Source organism: Corylus avellana, chromosome ca8 (assembly GCF_901000735.1).
Source record: "Corylus avellana chromosome ca8, CavTom2PMs-1.0".
Lineage (NCBI taxonomy): Eukaryota > Viridiplantae > Streptophyta > Magnoliopsida > Fagales > Betulaceae > Corylus > Corylus avellana.
This window is the reverse complement of record NC_081548.1, coordinates 19,793,237-19,808,150: the sequence shown is the minus strand read 5'-3', so window position 1 is coordinate 19,808,150 and position 14,914 is coordinate 19,793,237. Positions and strand designations below refer to the sequence as shown.

Below are 14,914 nucleotides of genomic sequence, written 5' to 3'. Positions count from 1 at the left end.
GTTACTAATTTTCGTCAAATTGGGCGGAAATCTATGAAATTACGTAATTACCCTTAATGTTTTTTTTTTTTTAATAATTTATTTCCATCCAATTTGACACAAATTAGTAGCAAAGGATCTGAATTGAAATTTTTTGAAACATTAGAGGAGTACATTGCCAATTTTTAAACATTAGGATTTAAATTGAAAAACTCTTGAAACTTCAGGGAGTAAAGTGAATTTAACCCTTTACTTATTTATGTACCAAAAGAATTGTTGTTCGACCTTTAATTTCTAGTTTCTCAACTCTTATATCTTAATTTCAAATGATTTTCTTCTCTAAAAGTAAGTAAAAAATAAAAATGTTTCAAAATTTTGCCATTTAAAAAAGGGAAATACTATGTGTTCTTTTAGTGTTCTCTTGGTGTCCTCTCAACTGTGATGTGACTTTTAAAATCACCAATATATTAAAAGTCAATAATGATAATTTCAAATTCAAAGATAATTTTAAAAACCATATCGTAGTTAGAAGGACACCAAGAGAAGAACACTTAGCATTTCCCTTTAAAAAATGAGAATGTTATGTGCTCTCTTTGTATCCTCCTTCTTCTAATCTTAGGTGGATATTATTTTAAAAAAAAAAAAAAAAAATTAGCTCTTATTTCTCTCACTTAATTTTTAAAAAATAATATTTCACATATGACTAGGAGAATACCAAAAAAACACGAATAGAACACTTAGCATTTCCCTCTAAAAAAAAATTGGAAGGCTTTAAATTTCAATTGAGAATCATTGTGGGAAGAAAGTCAAGCAACTCGTAACAACAAAGGTATAAAATTTTGTGGTCGTGATTTTGGTAAATACTACAAGAACAAAGACATCGCTAGCTAGACAAATTCCTCCAGCATCGAATCAGAATACCGCTTCAGAAGGGGGAAAATCCAACTAACGAGCAACCTATAAAGGAAAAATCATATTCGGTTTGCAATTCTTGATTCAAGTGTTTATAACAGTTAATACTATAAGTCATTATTGTGTTTCTCATGTGTCATTTTAAAAAGAGAAATATTTGGTTTCATTAAAAAATCCATCTCTTAACCATATAAATTCTAGGTGGCAAAGGACACATGGCTCATTTTAATTTTTTATTGTTTAAAATCATTTAATTTTAAAATCAAAATTAAAATGATAAAAATAAAAAATAAATAAAAAATAAAAAATAAAAAAAGAGAAAAGGTGGTTGGCCACCCCATAGGGGGTGGCCGGTGGGGGTGGTCGAAGCCACCCCATGGCCCTTGGGGTGGATCAGCCACCCCCAAGGGCCAAACCCACCAAACCTATACATTTTATTTTATTTTTTTTTTAATTTTTAATTTTTCTTTTTGGCCCTTGGGGGTGGCACCCCCAAGGCTCAACTGGGGTGGCTGGCCACCCCCTATGAGGTGGCCAACCATCCCTTTTTATTTTTTTTTTATTTTTTTATTAATTTTTAATCATTTTGATTTTGATTTTAAAATTAAAAGATTTTAAACAATAAAAAAATTAAAATGGGCCACTACCTATGATTAAAATGGCCAAAAGATTGACTTTTTAATGCAACCAAGCATTTCTACTTTAAAAACAATGTAATTTTTAAAACTACCATTAAACTTGTGATGAATTATTATTAAATGTTGATCAAATGATGATTTTAAAGCCACTTCATTCATTGAGTGACATAAAAATAACTTCTAGAATTACTGATTTATAACAAGGTGAACCATTTTTTCTCTCATCACAATAAGTATTCTCATAATTATGGGTTTAGTAATTTGAACCTATGAACTTTCAATTGCAGTCAATTTGAATCCCTCCGTCAGATTTTAAACGTTAAAAATGAGACAATAACATTTATACCCTTGACTTTTTTATAAAATTTTAAATTTACCCTTATCAAATTAAAAATTAAAAATATATATATTATAAAAAAAATAAAATAAAATCACAAGGTGACCCATGGGTCACCTTGTGACCCTTTTTTTAAAAAACTTTTTTTTTTCATTTTTTTTAATAAAAAGAATTTTAACCGTAATGTTGTCTTTTTAGTGGTTTTAATAGCAAAAATTGACAGAGATGGTAAATTAATTGCAATTAAAAGTTTATGGGTTCAAATTGAGAGGTTTTGAAGTTCAAAAACTTATCAAATAACGTGATAATTCAAAAATTTTAAGAGAAGTTAAAAAAAAAAAAAAAAAAAACGCGCAATATAGCTTTAATTCATAGAGTGAAGTAAAAATAAAAAAAGACGCAGCATACGCTTCTCATCGTTGTGGCAGTAAAAAAAACATATCTTCTTATGTTTCCAAGGAGGAAGAAATAAAAATGGGCCCAAAAGTGTGCGAAGTAGCATCGAGTCATGGACGAAGTTGCTAGGAGATAGAGATGGAGACACCACGTCACACCAGTAAAGGTAAACGTATGATATTAAGGTGCTGTGTCTCGAGTGGTGGAGTGGTTGTGGTTTGGGACTATTGCGTATTGGTTGGAACCGGCACTTGCACCCAAAAATATTAATATATGTGTTGGAAATCCAGAGGGCTAGGCTGTTGCCCACCCACAAGAAAGCGCGAGAATACATGCGTCGTGGCGGTGCTGTGCCACTTGCCAGCCAGTTGTGAGAGCTCAGCAGCAAATAATGTTAACGCGTACGTGTTAAATAAAATAAATAAATGATGTTGGGTTTTGGTAGTGCAATATTGACAGCAAATAATCTCCCAAGCTGCCAACAACTGTATACAGCTTTGCTGACTGGACCTTCCCACGCCTTTCCTTTCCCTTCCTTTCCTTTCCTTTCCTTCCCTTTATTCTCTCTTTATTTGTTCACTATATATACCGAACAATGAAAACTTCAAGCTTCACGACATCCATCGATCTCTAGACTTGCAAAGCTTAATTTGATGGCACTGCCAATGGCTTCTTCAAGCGCTTCATTTATGTTTCTGGCTCTTACCCTTCTTAGCTCTTTCCTGGCTCTCACAGCTGCTAACTTGTCCCAAGATTTTGACATCACGTGGGGAGATGGCCGAGGGAAGATGGCCAACAACGGCGACCTTCTTAGCCTCTCTCTAGACAAAGCCTCTGGCTCTGGATTCCAGTCCAAGAATGAGTTTCTCTTTGGAAAGATAGATATGCAACTCAAGCTTGTTCCCGGAAACTCTGCTGGCACCGTTACTGCTTACTATGTAAGTTCTCTTCTACCAGCTCTTCGTATATGTTTTTCTTAAAACCAGCAATTCAAATTTATGTTAATCCTTTGAGTTTGAACTAATGTGTGTGTTAATTTATATACAGTTATCCTCAAAAGGATCAGCATGGGATGAGATAGACTTCGAGTTCTTGGGAAATCTGAGTGGCGATCCTTACATTCTTCACACCAATGTCTTTAGCCAAGGCAAAGGCAACAGAGAGCAACAGTTCTATCTCTGGTTTGACCCAACTGCAGATTTTCACACCTATTCCATTCTTTGGAATCCTCAGCGCATTATGTACGTTTACCAACTCCTTCTATCCATGCATCTTTCTTTTTATACATCTTTTGTGTTTTTGTTTGCTTATATATTTTTTCTGTTCATAATTCAGATTCTCTGTGGATGGAACTCCCATTAGAGAGTTCAAGAACTCAGAATCGGTTGGTGTTGCATTCCCAAAGAACCAACCAATGAGGATATACTCCAGTCTCTGGAATGCTGATGATTGGGCGACAAGAGGTGGGCTTGTGAAGACAGACTGGAGCCAAGCCCCCTTTACTGCTTCCTACAGAAACTTCAAAGCCGATGCTTGCATTTGGTCCTCTGGAGCATCTTCCTGCACTTCGTCTTCTTCCACCTCTACTAATTCCTGGTTTTCACAAGAGATGGACACTTCAAATCAAGACAGGCTTAAATGGGTGCAGAAGAACTACATGATTTACAATTACTGCACAGACACAAAGAGGTTTCCCCAAGGCATCCCTCCAGAATGCAACACCTCCTAGAGAAACCATTTAAGCACCCCCCAAATTCTTTTATTATTAGTCTATTCATGTAATTTCTAGGATCCAATTCTTTCATTCTTTTTTCTGATCATTCTTTTCATCGTTTGTTATATACGATGTAATCCATAATGTTGTCTCTATACAAGCGACCGCTTTCTCCATTGAATTCCTCTGCTGTTATTTATTGAGAATTGTTAAAATAAATTAACTTGTACCCTTTAAAAACCACCGTGCCGGGCTGGAAGCACATGCCCATAAATATGCATATCCTAAAACTTGAAGTGACAAAGAATTCTTGAAAATTGCGTCAACCAATAATGTCTAGCTTCCACAGCATTTTGACCAAAACTAGAAATCCTATGAAATGTTTTATTAATCTATCCTATTCCTACCGACAATCATATAAACAAGAGTTGATAAAGTATTCTTCATAATGGGATATGCTATAATGCAACTGCCACAATCCCATGTAGTGCCCCAAATGCCCCGATCTTGCATGGAAAATTACACAGTTCTTTGATTTGTCTATTATGTGCACAAAAATAAATCGAGTTTTTCGTTAAAAATTAGATATTAAGATCCAGCATGCCTACGTAGCTTTGAAATGGTAAACATGATATTGACTTTATATATACTGTTATGCATCAACTTTAAATTCTAATAAAAATATATAAATACTATTTATTTCAAATAAAATATATAAATACTATTTATTTCATTTGAAATAGAGATCATATTTCATGAGTCGTAACCTTACGTGTGTACATTTGCATGCACATAAACATATATGCCTCGAATTAGGGAAACTTTGATAAGAGCATGACAAAAAGAGAATTGGAGGAAAATGTCTCCAGATATATACAGCAACACTATAGCATAATATGAAGCACACATGAAATTGAGTGAATCATTTCCATTACTTGAGTTTTAAAAAGCACAAAGAATGCTTAATGTCAACTGACAGCTGTTTAATATAGGACTTCACCCCTAAGTTGCATACATCTGATGGGTACTTCAATATCTTGTCACCAAAAGCCACTAATTATGAAGTGAGACAAATGGAATAGAGTATAACAATCAGAAATGCTCAGATTAATTCATCCAAAATTCAATGATAATTTTTAATGATAATTTTTACTGTTTACATCAAAGCGTAAGCACTTGAAAGTACACGAGATAATTTTCACTGTTAAACCAATGATAATTATACACAAGGGGAAAAGAAGTACCAAAAAGATTACGAGTACATTTTCTCATAAAGACCGAGATTACGGCATAGGAAAACCCTAATGGCAAGATAATTTTTGTTGCTTCTTCAGGCAAGCAACATAGCACTTCAACTAGGCCCAAATTCTTTTTTTGGGGACAAGATCCGACGTTTTTATCGCATCTATTTTGGCTGCTACAATGAAATCATTCATACTCAATCCCCCTGCAATTCAAATAGAATCTTTTCAAGGGCCATGCAGGAAAATATGGAACTTACCCATGCCCAATGCAATTAAAATCAGAAAATGAACTTAGACTATGCTATATGAGGTACAATAGATGAATCTTTTCCAATTGACTCAAGAAATATATTTTAGTTTAGAGGTTTACCAATGGAAGCTGTCCAAAGTTCAGCTCTAACTTGATTGGGTTGTTCCAAGTGGATATTTGGATAATGCCCTGCAGCTTCTGCAACCTGATCATAAATCCTATTGATGAGTTCAACCCCACATTTAAAATCTCTCAGCTTCCACAAGCATTGAAGTTTAAGCCCGCCTTCTTCATCTAGTAGCCTCCAGCCAACCACCTACTGACAAATTCATAAAAATCAATTTTTTAATAAGAAAAAGTTAAAGAAAAAAAAAGGGGGTTCCAAAACTTTTAACATGTACAAACCACCTTTCACTTGATTATAGAACAAACCTTTGACAAAAAGTCTTTGAGGAGCCTACTATTACTCATATATGTTTGCAATTCATTTTTTATATATAAGTAAATCAATCTCATTAGAGAGAGCAAAGGAGCACAACCCAAGTACAAAGCAAGTAGACAAGAGAGACCCCAATTAGGTTTGCCATTCATATAACTACCTTGACAAGCCTTTCACATTAATTAACTCTGTAAAAAAAATGAGAAACAGTCAATCTTTATCTCCTCATGCTTTTCTACACAATGCAACAACATCAACCATGACCGTATGGAGATATACTACTATTCCAAAACTGAAAATCAGCTCAAAAGCCAAGGTTCTTTTTCTTTTTTATTAAAATTTTGTTTTATTTTGTATGTGATTTTGATGTTGAGTTTGACTTCTGTTGTTGAATTAATTTGTGTCTTCAGCTCAAATACCTAAAAGAAAATGATCACTTACAGATATTTCACCAAAAAAAGAATTTCAATAATCCTTTTTTTTTCTTTATCTTTATTAGCTACTGAAAGACATAATTTCTTGAAAATGCTAAAAGAAAAAAAAAATTGTATGCCATTTGCGATATTTGGGATTAACTTGTGTCTACTTTTTACCAATTATTTGATTTTTTGAATAATGATTTAATTCTCAGTATTTTAATTTAATTACTATCCTTTTTCTATGTATACAAGTTCTACCATATGCTAAAGTGATTGATATCCAATCTTTTTTCAATATTGGTATACAACTGCGCGCTAATGATAAATACATAGTCCTAATTTCAGCTCGGTCCCCAATTAAGGTTGATGCCACAGTGTTCCCTACTCTCTACGAGCATGAAAATGAAAACAATTTGAACTTCTTGGACCGACCCAAATACAATAAATCAATTTTGATAGTGCAATTCACTCTTACAATCAGTTTGTATATCGCAGCATAATGAAGTGCAGGAGACTTGAGGATTCAGATAAGTTCTTTAAATGTATAAAAAGAAACAAACAGGTTAAACAAACGGCAAAGGCGATTTATCAAACACATCATCTGGGTAAAGCTAACTTCATCTAAAACAACGCATACATGCATAAAGACGAAAACATGATAAGAAATAATATGATTCATCGGTATTCAAAGCATATGGGTATTGAAAACTGACCTTTTTCAAGAGCTTCTGAGCCTCATCGGCGGTCATGGGGACTTGGAAAGGAGAAAGAGGGGCGCACTGCTGCTGGGAAAGAGAGAGCGCGGAGAGGTTGGGGATAAGGATCTTGTGATCGGTGCCTGCATTTCCCAGCACCTTCTCTCCAAAACGACTCTCCACCTCTGCTGGGAAGGGGTCCCTGGCCCCAAAGTCACCCAGCAGGTCACTGTTCCCAACAGCCCTGATTCTACTTCCTCTGAAGGAGAGAGTTGGGTTGGGGTTGGGGTTGGGGTTGAGGTGGGCATGGTGACGATGATATGGAAGGAGAAGAGGGGAGGAGAAAGGGGCGGTGAGGGCCATGGAGGAAGGTTCTGTGGTGCCCTTTCGTTGGAGCTAAGACCAAACAGTTTTTGTCTGCTGACGATGTTATCCGCTGATAGACAGGCAGGGGCAGGCCATGGAGGCAGGGGCGTCACTCGCTAGTGGTTTGGTTAGGGCGAGCTGCTAAGTCAAGTATGGATTGGGGGCATCTAGTGAGTCAGCCAAATTTAGAGAATTTTTGGAAGGACAAAATTACATTAGGGTTAAATATTAAATATTCCCTAGGATTTTGAAATTTTATTTTTATCACAGGAGGTCCATGTGGTTTTGATAATAGACCAAATTAGTCCTCCGTCAGTTGACCGTTAGTTGACTTAACGAAAAACCACGTGGACCAATCAAATGTTAACACATGGCATTTACTTAATTTTTTTTTAAAATTAAAAAAATGTATTTAAAAAAAAAAAAATTGGGGGTGGCTGGGCCACCCCTGACACCCCCTTGGAGCCCAAGGGGGTGGCCGAAACCACCCCATGGAGCCTAGGGGGTGGCCAAAACCACCCCCAACCACCATTGGGGGTGGTTTCGGCCACCCCCAAGGCTCCCCCAGTGGCTACTGGGGGTGGTTTCGGCCACCCCTTAGGAGCCCAAGAGCCACCCCCAAATGGCCAAGAGCCACTTCCAATTTTTTTTCCTTTTTTTTTTTAAATACATTTTTTTAATTTTAAAAAAATTAAGTAAATGTCACGTGTCAACATTTGATTAGTCCACGTGATTTTTCGTTAAGTCAACTAACGGTCAACTGATGGAGGACTAACTTTGTCTATTATCAAAACCACAGAGACCTCTTGTGATAAAAATGAAACCCGGGGGGATAAAAATAAAATTTCGAAACCCCATGGGGTATTTAGTATTTAACTCATTACATTATCCTCGATTTTGAGAAAATTTTGTTTTTGGATTTCTCTTTAATTGGTAGGTTTAATATTATTGGAACATGAAAAATGAAAAATGATGAAGTTCATTTGATGGGGTCGAGTTTCCTTTGAAATATAAACTTAACACTTCGAAGTTAGTAGAGGAACAAAATATTAACAATTCAAGGGTTAAGTGAGGAAATACGCTTAACAAATTCCAGTAAATAAGTAGGAGGATTCACTTATTATAGTTTATTGGTATGTTTTTTGGTCTAAGAATTTTGTTACTCGGTGATTTTCTTGATGATTAAGTTGTGACGAGTTCTTTGTGCGGCAATGAGATTCCTACAAAACAAAAACAATGTCAGATGGTTTTCGGTTAGAGCCGAAGACTCTCCGATGCTTAAGTTAACATTTTTATTTGTGAAATAAAGAAATAATGTAAAATTACTTCTAAATTCTAACGAACTAATGTGTGCGAAAGGTGTGAGAAAGGGAGGAGATAAGAGAGAAAGAGAGGCGTGAGAGTGCCTAAGAAATGGATATATATATATATATGAGGGTCTCTCGGAGTCCCTCTCGGGAGAGAGAGGTGTGTGGGGAGGAAGAAGTACCAATAGAATAGTCATTCTCCTTTCTTTTTTTCTTGGGGAAAGTTCACATAACCCCTTCAAGCTACCACTCAATTGACAATGTTCTCCCCAAACTTTCAATTGTGACAATGTCCCCCCAAACTACCAAAAATTGTAAATGTTCCCCCAATGACGAAATTACCCTTAGTAATTTTTTTTTTTAAAAAAAAATCTAAAACTTCTAAAAAAACCTAAAACTAACAAAAAAAAAAAATCCAAACGATGGCCAATTTTTTTTTTTTAAATCAATTTTATAAGAAAAAAATTAAAAAAATTTCGATTTTTTTAATTTATAAAAATTGAAAATTTTCTTTTATTTTTTTTAATTTTTTTAATTTTTTATATTTTTGTTTTATAATTTTATTTAAATAAAAATTTACGTTTAAAAAAATAAAATTTTCGTTTAATAAAATGAAATTTTTTGTTTTTTAAAACTAAATAAAAAATATAGTTTTTTTAAAAAAATAAAAATAAAAATTTCCGTTTTAAAAAAAAATTAAAAATTTTTTTAAAAAAAAATTGTTTTTTTTTTTTTATATAAATATTATCTTTAAATTAAAATTTTTCGTTTTTTAAAAAAAATCAATTTTTTTTTTTGAATTTATAGGGGTATTTTTGTCTTATTGAGAAATCTATAGGGATATTTTTGTCTTATTGCTAGTCTTGGGAGGGGACATTGACAATGTTTTGGTAGTTTGGAAGGGACATTGTCACAATTGAAAGTTTGGGGGGGAACATTGTCAATTTGGTGGTAGTTCGAGGGGGGTATGTGGACTTTACATTTTTTTCTTTTTATCCAAAGATGCAAAAAAGGTGGACACGTGTCAATAGGTGAGTGGGTAATGGCATATGGTAAATAAGAGTAAAAAAAATGGAGCCGGCCGCTATGAGAGATTTTCTCCCCAACATATTTAAAAGATTATGTGAAATAAAAAGATCATTTTTTGCCCATAACAGTCCTAGGTGGTAAGAGATCATAGGCCCTAGTCGTAGTTGATGTGGCTCCACCTACTGATGGCCCTATGAGATTTTACCACCTAAGACTTTTGTAGACCAAAAATGATATTTTTATTGCATTATAACATATTTCTGAAATAAAACATGAGATACTATATATGTTGTGCATGCTTTGAACTTATGTTTTCATTATCATAACATGAATTGTTTTACTGGTCTATATTAACTATTAAGGGATGTGGAGTTATATATATGGTAAAGAAAATGTGAAAAAAAACAAATATGAATTTTTATTAAATATGTATACACCTCTATTATATGTGGTTTGCGAAATAGCTATAACGTTTAATAAACTCTTAGGTTAAATTCACTTTACCACTCTAAAGTTTTAAGAATTTTAAAATTCGAACCCTAATGTTTCAAAAATTTTCAATTCAAACCTTCCGTTACTAATTTCGGTCAAATTGGATAAAAATCTATGAAATTACGTAATTACTTTTTTTAAAAAAAAATTTCTATCAAATTAGACGGAAATTAGTAACTGAGGGTTTAAATTGAAATTTTTTAAAATATTAGGGAGTACATTGCCAATTTTTAAACATTGAGCGTCAAATTGAAAAATCCTTGAAACTTCATGGGGTAAAGTAATTTTAACCCTAAACTCTTTTATAAAAACCATGTGTAACTAATAATTGTTTAATAAACACTAATTAAAGGGATTTTTCAAAGTTAAAAAGAGGGCTCAAGTCATCAAATAGTCTTAATACTTATGTTTTTTGAGCCATGGAATCACACATTTATTTGTAAAATTGTAGTAATTTTACAAATGCGCGGAGGAGAAAGATGATATGGACCATATGCGTGTATGAATTTCTGTTCATGAGGCCAATAGGATTAGGATGCCTCCACTTTTTGGAAGAATTGACTTACTGTAGTCAGTTTTCGTTTTTCAGTTTACAGCTTGTAGCAGTTTTTGGAGCAATACTACTTTTTTATATTAGATTTTAACATAAGCTTTATATTAGTTGATGTGGCATGTTTTAAGTGACTTATCAATTCTCATATTAGTCACTTAAAAAAACAAAAGTATCAATTACTTAAAAAAACCACGACACATCAACAAATGTAAAGCTGGTATAAAAATCTAATGTAAATAATATTATTACTCATATAATAATGGAAAGTTCTTTTAAATGTTCCTGTACATTATGATTCGAGGTAATAAGGTTGTGGTTTAAAAAAAAAATATATACAGACAACAATTTTATACTTCCTAATTAGTAATCTTTACTGTGAGGATTTTTTTTTTTTAAAGCCCCTATTATCATGTCCATTCTGATAACATCCTTTTTGCAGGCTCCAATTACTATGTGACACATCATCAATTTTTAAAAAAATATAAAAAAAATAAAAGTGAGAACGATCACACCAAATCAGAGAAAAAAAAAACCGGTAGCTAGTAAGACCCAGGCCAAACCCATGGCGTGGGTTTGGCGAGACGGACGCAAGTCTAGCGAGACGGACGCGGGTCTGGCGAGACTCACGGACCCACGCCATGGGTCTCGCCGAACCCACAGGTCTGGTTGGCGGTGAACTCCTCAAAACCCACTAGCCGTGACCCGCCTCAAAACTTGTTTCTAATGCCTTAAAACCCGTTTTTAATGCCTCAAAACCGTTTTTAAATTCAAAACTAAAACCTAGAGATGAAAGGTTAACTATTTATGAATTTTATTACCCTAAAATCTAGTATATTTTGGTCTAACTTATTTTTGTACACTTTTTATATTTTTGTTTATGTGTCGGTTATTAATTTGGGGCTATAAAATCTAAAATGAGTGTTATCGTGATAAAAGATGTTTTTTTTTTTTTGGTAAATAATAACGGTACATGGAGACCGCTACGTAGAAAGGACCCAATTCTGCCGTCAGCCCCAGTTCTCGGAGTACAAACTTGTAGCATTGGAGATTATGTCGGCGACTGAACTCAATCTTGAAGCCGAGCCCAGCCCAACTTCGAAGTGAAGGACGGAAGTACTACGCCACTCTTGGGAGCAAGAAGTACAACTACTACCACAACTGTACTTCCCTCTCAAATCTCAATTCTTTTTCTTCTTCAAACTCGGAGATTTCTGGCGCCGGTTGAAAACAACAAGAAGAAAAAGAAAAGGAAAAGGATAACACAAGGAATGGTAGTAGCATCCTCTGCCTCTACCTGGCCAACGTGCGCCCTTCTTCCTCGCCAAGGTCGTCGACATTCCTAATACACCATTCTGTCGCTGTCTTTGTCTCTGTCTCTCTTACATTTGTTAAGTTTAATTTACAGGGCTTCATGGAATTCCGGGTTCACCTCGTACCATCCGATGGACAAACAAAGAGGTCTGCTTTCAGCTTCAGCATTATGTTTTTTAGTCAGAAGAGTATGGTTTCATGTTAGCAAAAAAATGGGATATCTATAAAAATTGTGTTACATATTTGAGATGCCATTTTTTTTTTTTTTTTTCTTTTCTTGCTTTTTTGGTTAAAAGAAACATTTTGATGTTTGTATGCTACAGCGACGTTGTAAGAGGAAAAGTGGGCCGGCAATTACTGCAAAATTTGATCTCAAGCCTCCTCCATATCCACTGGTAAGATTTGAAGATTCTAGTTTTATAAATTCTGCTATAATATATATCATTTTATGGGCTTTAAAAAAGCTTAGATCTTCGCTGTTCCTGCAGGCTTAAATTGTGACATTGGATGCCTTTTGGGCTTTTCATGATTATCATCTTAATTCACATGTTATGAAAATTTCTGTGGGTATAGGCTTCATTTGGCTTATAGAAAATTGGCTTAATTTATCATGATCATCCTGTCGATTTAGGCCTGAAATCATTCTCAATTTTTAATAGAGATCATTATACCAAAAGTGTTTTGAACTTAAAACTGACTCACTGATCTTTTTGCTTTGTTAGAATGTAACTGGGTCCTAGAACAGAAATTTAGTGGTTATAGTGTAAATTTTGCTCGCACTGGCCTTGGTTGCCTTTCACTTTAATACTAACTTACCTGCTTGCCAAATGTATTATATGGGAATATATGCTGCATGCCATATATTGATTTTGGGGTTCTTTTGTGTTCTAGAGTTTAGTGAGAGGACCTTCAATCTTATTTCTACTTTCAATGAGCTTGAATTCTCTCCAACTTTAATGCAAGACTAGCATTACGTGGCCTCGATTTGTGTATCTTTAGCCCACCTTCAGCTTGATCATGGGCCTCAAGAAGATCCTTCTTTCGCATGGCTTGACAGTCCTACTATAACATTTGACACTTTCATAATATAATGCAACATTGGCTATGTATATTTTTCTTTGGAATGTGCTTAATTGACCTAGATCTTTGCCGTGCACTCTCGCTTTATTAGATCTTTTTTCTGGGTCATATTTGATGGCCTTGTTTAGAGCTTATGTTGTTATAATTGCATGAAACTTATCTCTACTATTTGTATAGGCTTAATTGAGTTATGGCTTATATTGAAACTTCTACTGCATCTCTGCTTTGTTTTGGTGGTTGAGTAGACTTGAACAAGATTTCTGCAGCAAACCAGACTTGATTTCATTTGGAAAAGGCATCTGATTGCAGCAAACCGGACTGGAAACCGTTTGATTAAACCTATAAAAAGACTCTTTAATTCCTTTCCAGAATTTATTTTCTGCCAAGCCTAACCTCACTAAACTCTTGTACATCAAACCACCATGTTTTTTCTGTAGGCGGGACAAGTAAAACCTCAACCAATATCTATACAGTTAAAACAAACCTTATTCATTCAGCTATTGAGGAGATAATTAATTAAAAATGTCATTACTAATATTAGTTAAATTTAATTTTAAGTGGGATAAATAACGGAAGAATCACCTAAATCTCCCCTATCCTGTTTCTCCCGAGGACTACCTTCAGATGGTGGCCACAAACTCCCTTGTCTCCCTATTTTCTCTTAACGAATAAAACTTCATTGAACAAAATTCATGATCTTTTTTTTGGAAAGATATGCATTATGTGTGCTCCAATTTCTAGTATCCATATATACAGCTCAAAAATGATCTTGAATCAGATTTAGCGTTCAAGAAATCTTTCTATGTCATCAAGCCTGGCCTATCAGTTGGTTACTCTTGCTTCATGATTTCACTGCTTTCCAGTGCCAAATGTGTGATAAACAAACTGTTTATATCAATTTTCTTTGTCCATTGTCAACAGCAATTAAACTTCATGAAAAGAGAAATATTGATGATCTCTTGCAACTTTAACTGTAAGAGATATTGGTGAAGTATTCATGCTATACTTATCTAAACTGTTTGACAAATTTGAGCCAACGGTAATTATTTAATTATTTCACTCTTGGCAGAATGCTTTGGAGCCACATATGAGCAAAGAGACCCTGGAGTATCATTGGGGGAAGCACCACAGGGGCTATGTGGAGAACTTAAACAAACAAATTGTAGGAACAGAGCTAGACGGGATGTCATTGGAAGATGTCATAGTTATATCATACAATAAAGGTGATATTCTTCCAGCTTTCAACAACGCAGCTCAGGTATGCTGTGCTTATGCAGAAGCATGATTTTGTCATTATTTTAAAAAGTTTTTAGTTTTAAAGCTTGTGAGGTTGATGTGAAGATATTTTTTACTTTTGAATTATATAATTGTATTGATTAATTCATTAATTTTTATAATAATTGTTTAAGCTAAAGGTCAGATGGTTACTAGTTGAAGTATCAATCTATCACGCATAATTTTTATGTTTGCATAATTGTTAGACTACTTAAGTACTCCACCCCACCCCACCCCCCCCCCCCCCCTCTCTCTCTCTCTCTCTATCTCTCTCACACGCACACACACACATTGGTTTCTTTGCTGAAGTTTCCCAACTAGTACGTTTTACCTATCTGCAGATTTGGAACCATGACTTCTTTTGGGAATCCATGAAACCAGGCGGTGGAGGAAAGCCAGTTGGGGATCTTCTAGAACTGATTGAAAGGGACTTTGGGTCTTATGAAAAATTTGTGCAAGCGTTCAAGTCAGCTGCAGC

At 34.5% G+C, this 14,914-nt stretch overlaps 3 protein-coding genes across 3 annotated transcripts in view; 2 read left to right on the top strand and 1 right to left on the bottom strand.

Annotated features, from left to right (window-relative positions):
• Positions 1-2,701: 2,701 nt before the first annotated feature.
• Positions 2,702-4,152, top strand: LOC132189282 (probable xyloglucan endotransglucosylase/hydrolase protein 23). The gene is made up of 3 exons (XM_059603949.1): positions 2,702-3,200; positions 3,310-3,503; positions 3,598-4,152. The coding sequence occupies exons 1-3, from the start codon at positions 2,916-2,918 to the stop codon at positions 3,989-3,991; spliced, it is 873 nt and encodes a 290-aa protein (XP_059459932.1). The 5' UTR covers positions 2,702-2,915; the 3' UTR covers positions 3,992-4,152.
• A 932-nt stretch (positions 4,153-5,084) lies between these two features.
• LOC132190064 (probable pterin-4-alpha-carbinolamine dehydratase, chloroplastic) lies at positions 5,085-7,528 on the bottom strand. Its single transcript, XM_059604945.1, has 3 exons — positions 7,042-7,528; positions 5,591-5,786; positions 5,085-5,423 (listed from the first exon to the last, which is right to left on the bottom strand). The coding sequence occupies exons 1-3, from the start codon at positions 7,384-7,386 to the stop codon at positions 5,332-5,334; spliced, it is 633 nt and encodes a 210-aa protein (XP_059460928.1). The 5' UTR covers positions 7,387-7,528; the 3' UTR covers positions 5,085-5,331.
• Positions 7,529-11,750: 4,222 nt separating this feature from the next.
• LOC132191012 (uncharacterized) overlaps positions 11,751-14,914 on the top strand; it is an 11,445-nt gene continuing 8,281 nt past the window's right edge. The window contains exons 1-5 of the mRNA XM_059606031.1: positions 11,751-12,096; positions 12,176-12,228; positions 12,405-12,476; positions 14,231-14,419; positions 14,778-14,912. Of these exons, the coding sequence (XP_059462014.1) occupies positions 12,039-12,096; positions 12,176-12,228; positions 12,405-12,476; positions 14,231-14,419; positions 14,778-14,912 (507 nt within the window). The 5' untranslated portion in view covers positions 11,751-12,038. The remainder of the gene's footprint in view (positions 12,097-12,175; positions 12,229-12,404; positions 12,477-14,230; positions 14,420-14,777; positions 14,913-14,914) is intronic.

What these genes read in the sequence shown, in the direction of transcription:
- LOC132189282 (XM_059603949.1), top strand. Translation starts at nt 2,916, where the DNA reads ATGGCACTGCCAATGGCTTCTTCAAGCGCTTCATTTATGTTTCTGGCT. An exon ending in GCACCGTTACTGCTTACTAT is followed by an intron (nt 3,201 to 3,309) that starts GTAAGTTCTCTT and finishes ATTTATATACAG; the next exon opens with TTATCCTCAAAAGGATCAGC. An exon ending in TGGAATCCTCAGCGCATTAT is followed by an intron (nt 3,504 to 3,597) that starts GTACGTTTACCA and finishes TTCATAATTCAG; the next exon opens with ATTCTCTGTGGATGGAACTC.
- LOC132190064 (XM_059604945.1), bottom strand. Translation starts at nt 7,386, where the DNA reads ATGGCCCTCACCGCCCCTTTCTCCTCCCCTCTTCTCCTTCCATATCAT. An exon ending in CTCAGAAGCTCTTGAAAAAG is followed by an intron (nt 5,787 to 7,041) that starts GTCAGTTTTCAA and finishes ATTTGTCAGTAG; the next exon opens with GTGGTTGGCTGGAGGCTACT. An exon ending in ACTTTGGACAGCTTCCATTG is followed by an intron (nt 5,424 to 5,590) that starts GTAAACCTCTAA and finishes TTTGAATTGCAG; the next exon opens with GGGGATTGAGTATGAATGAT.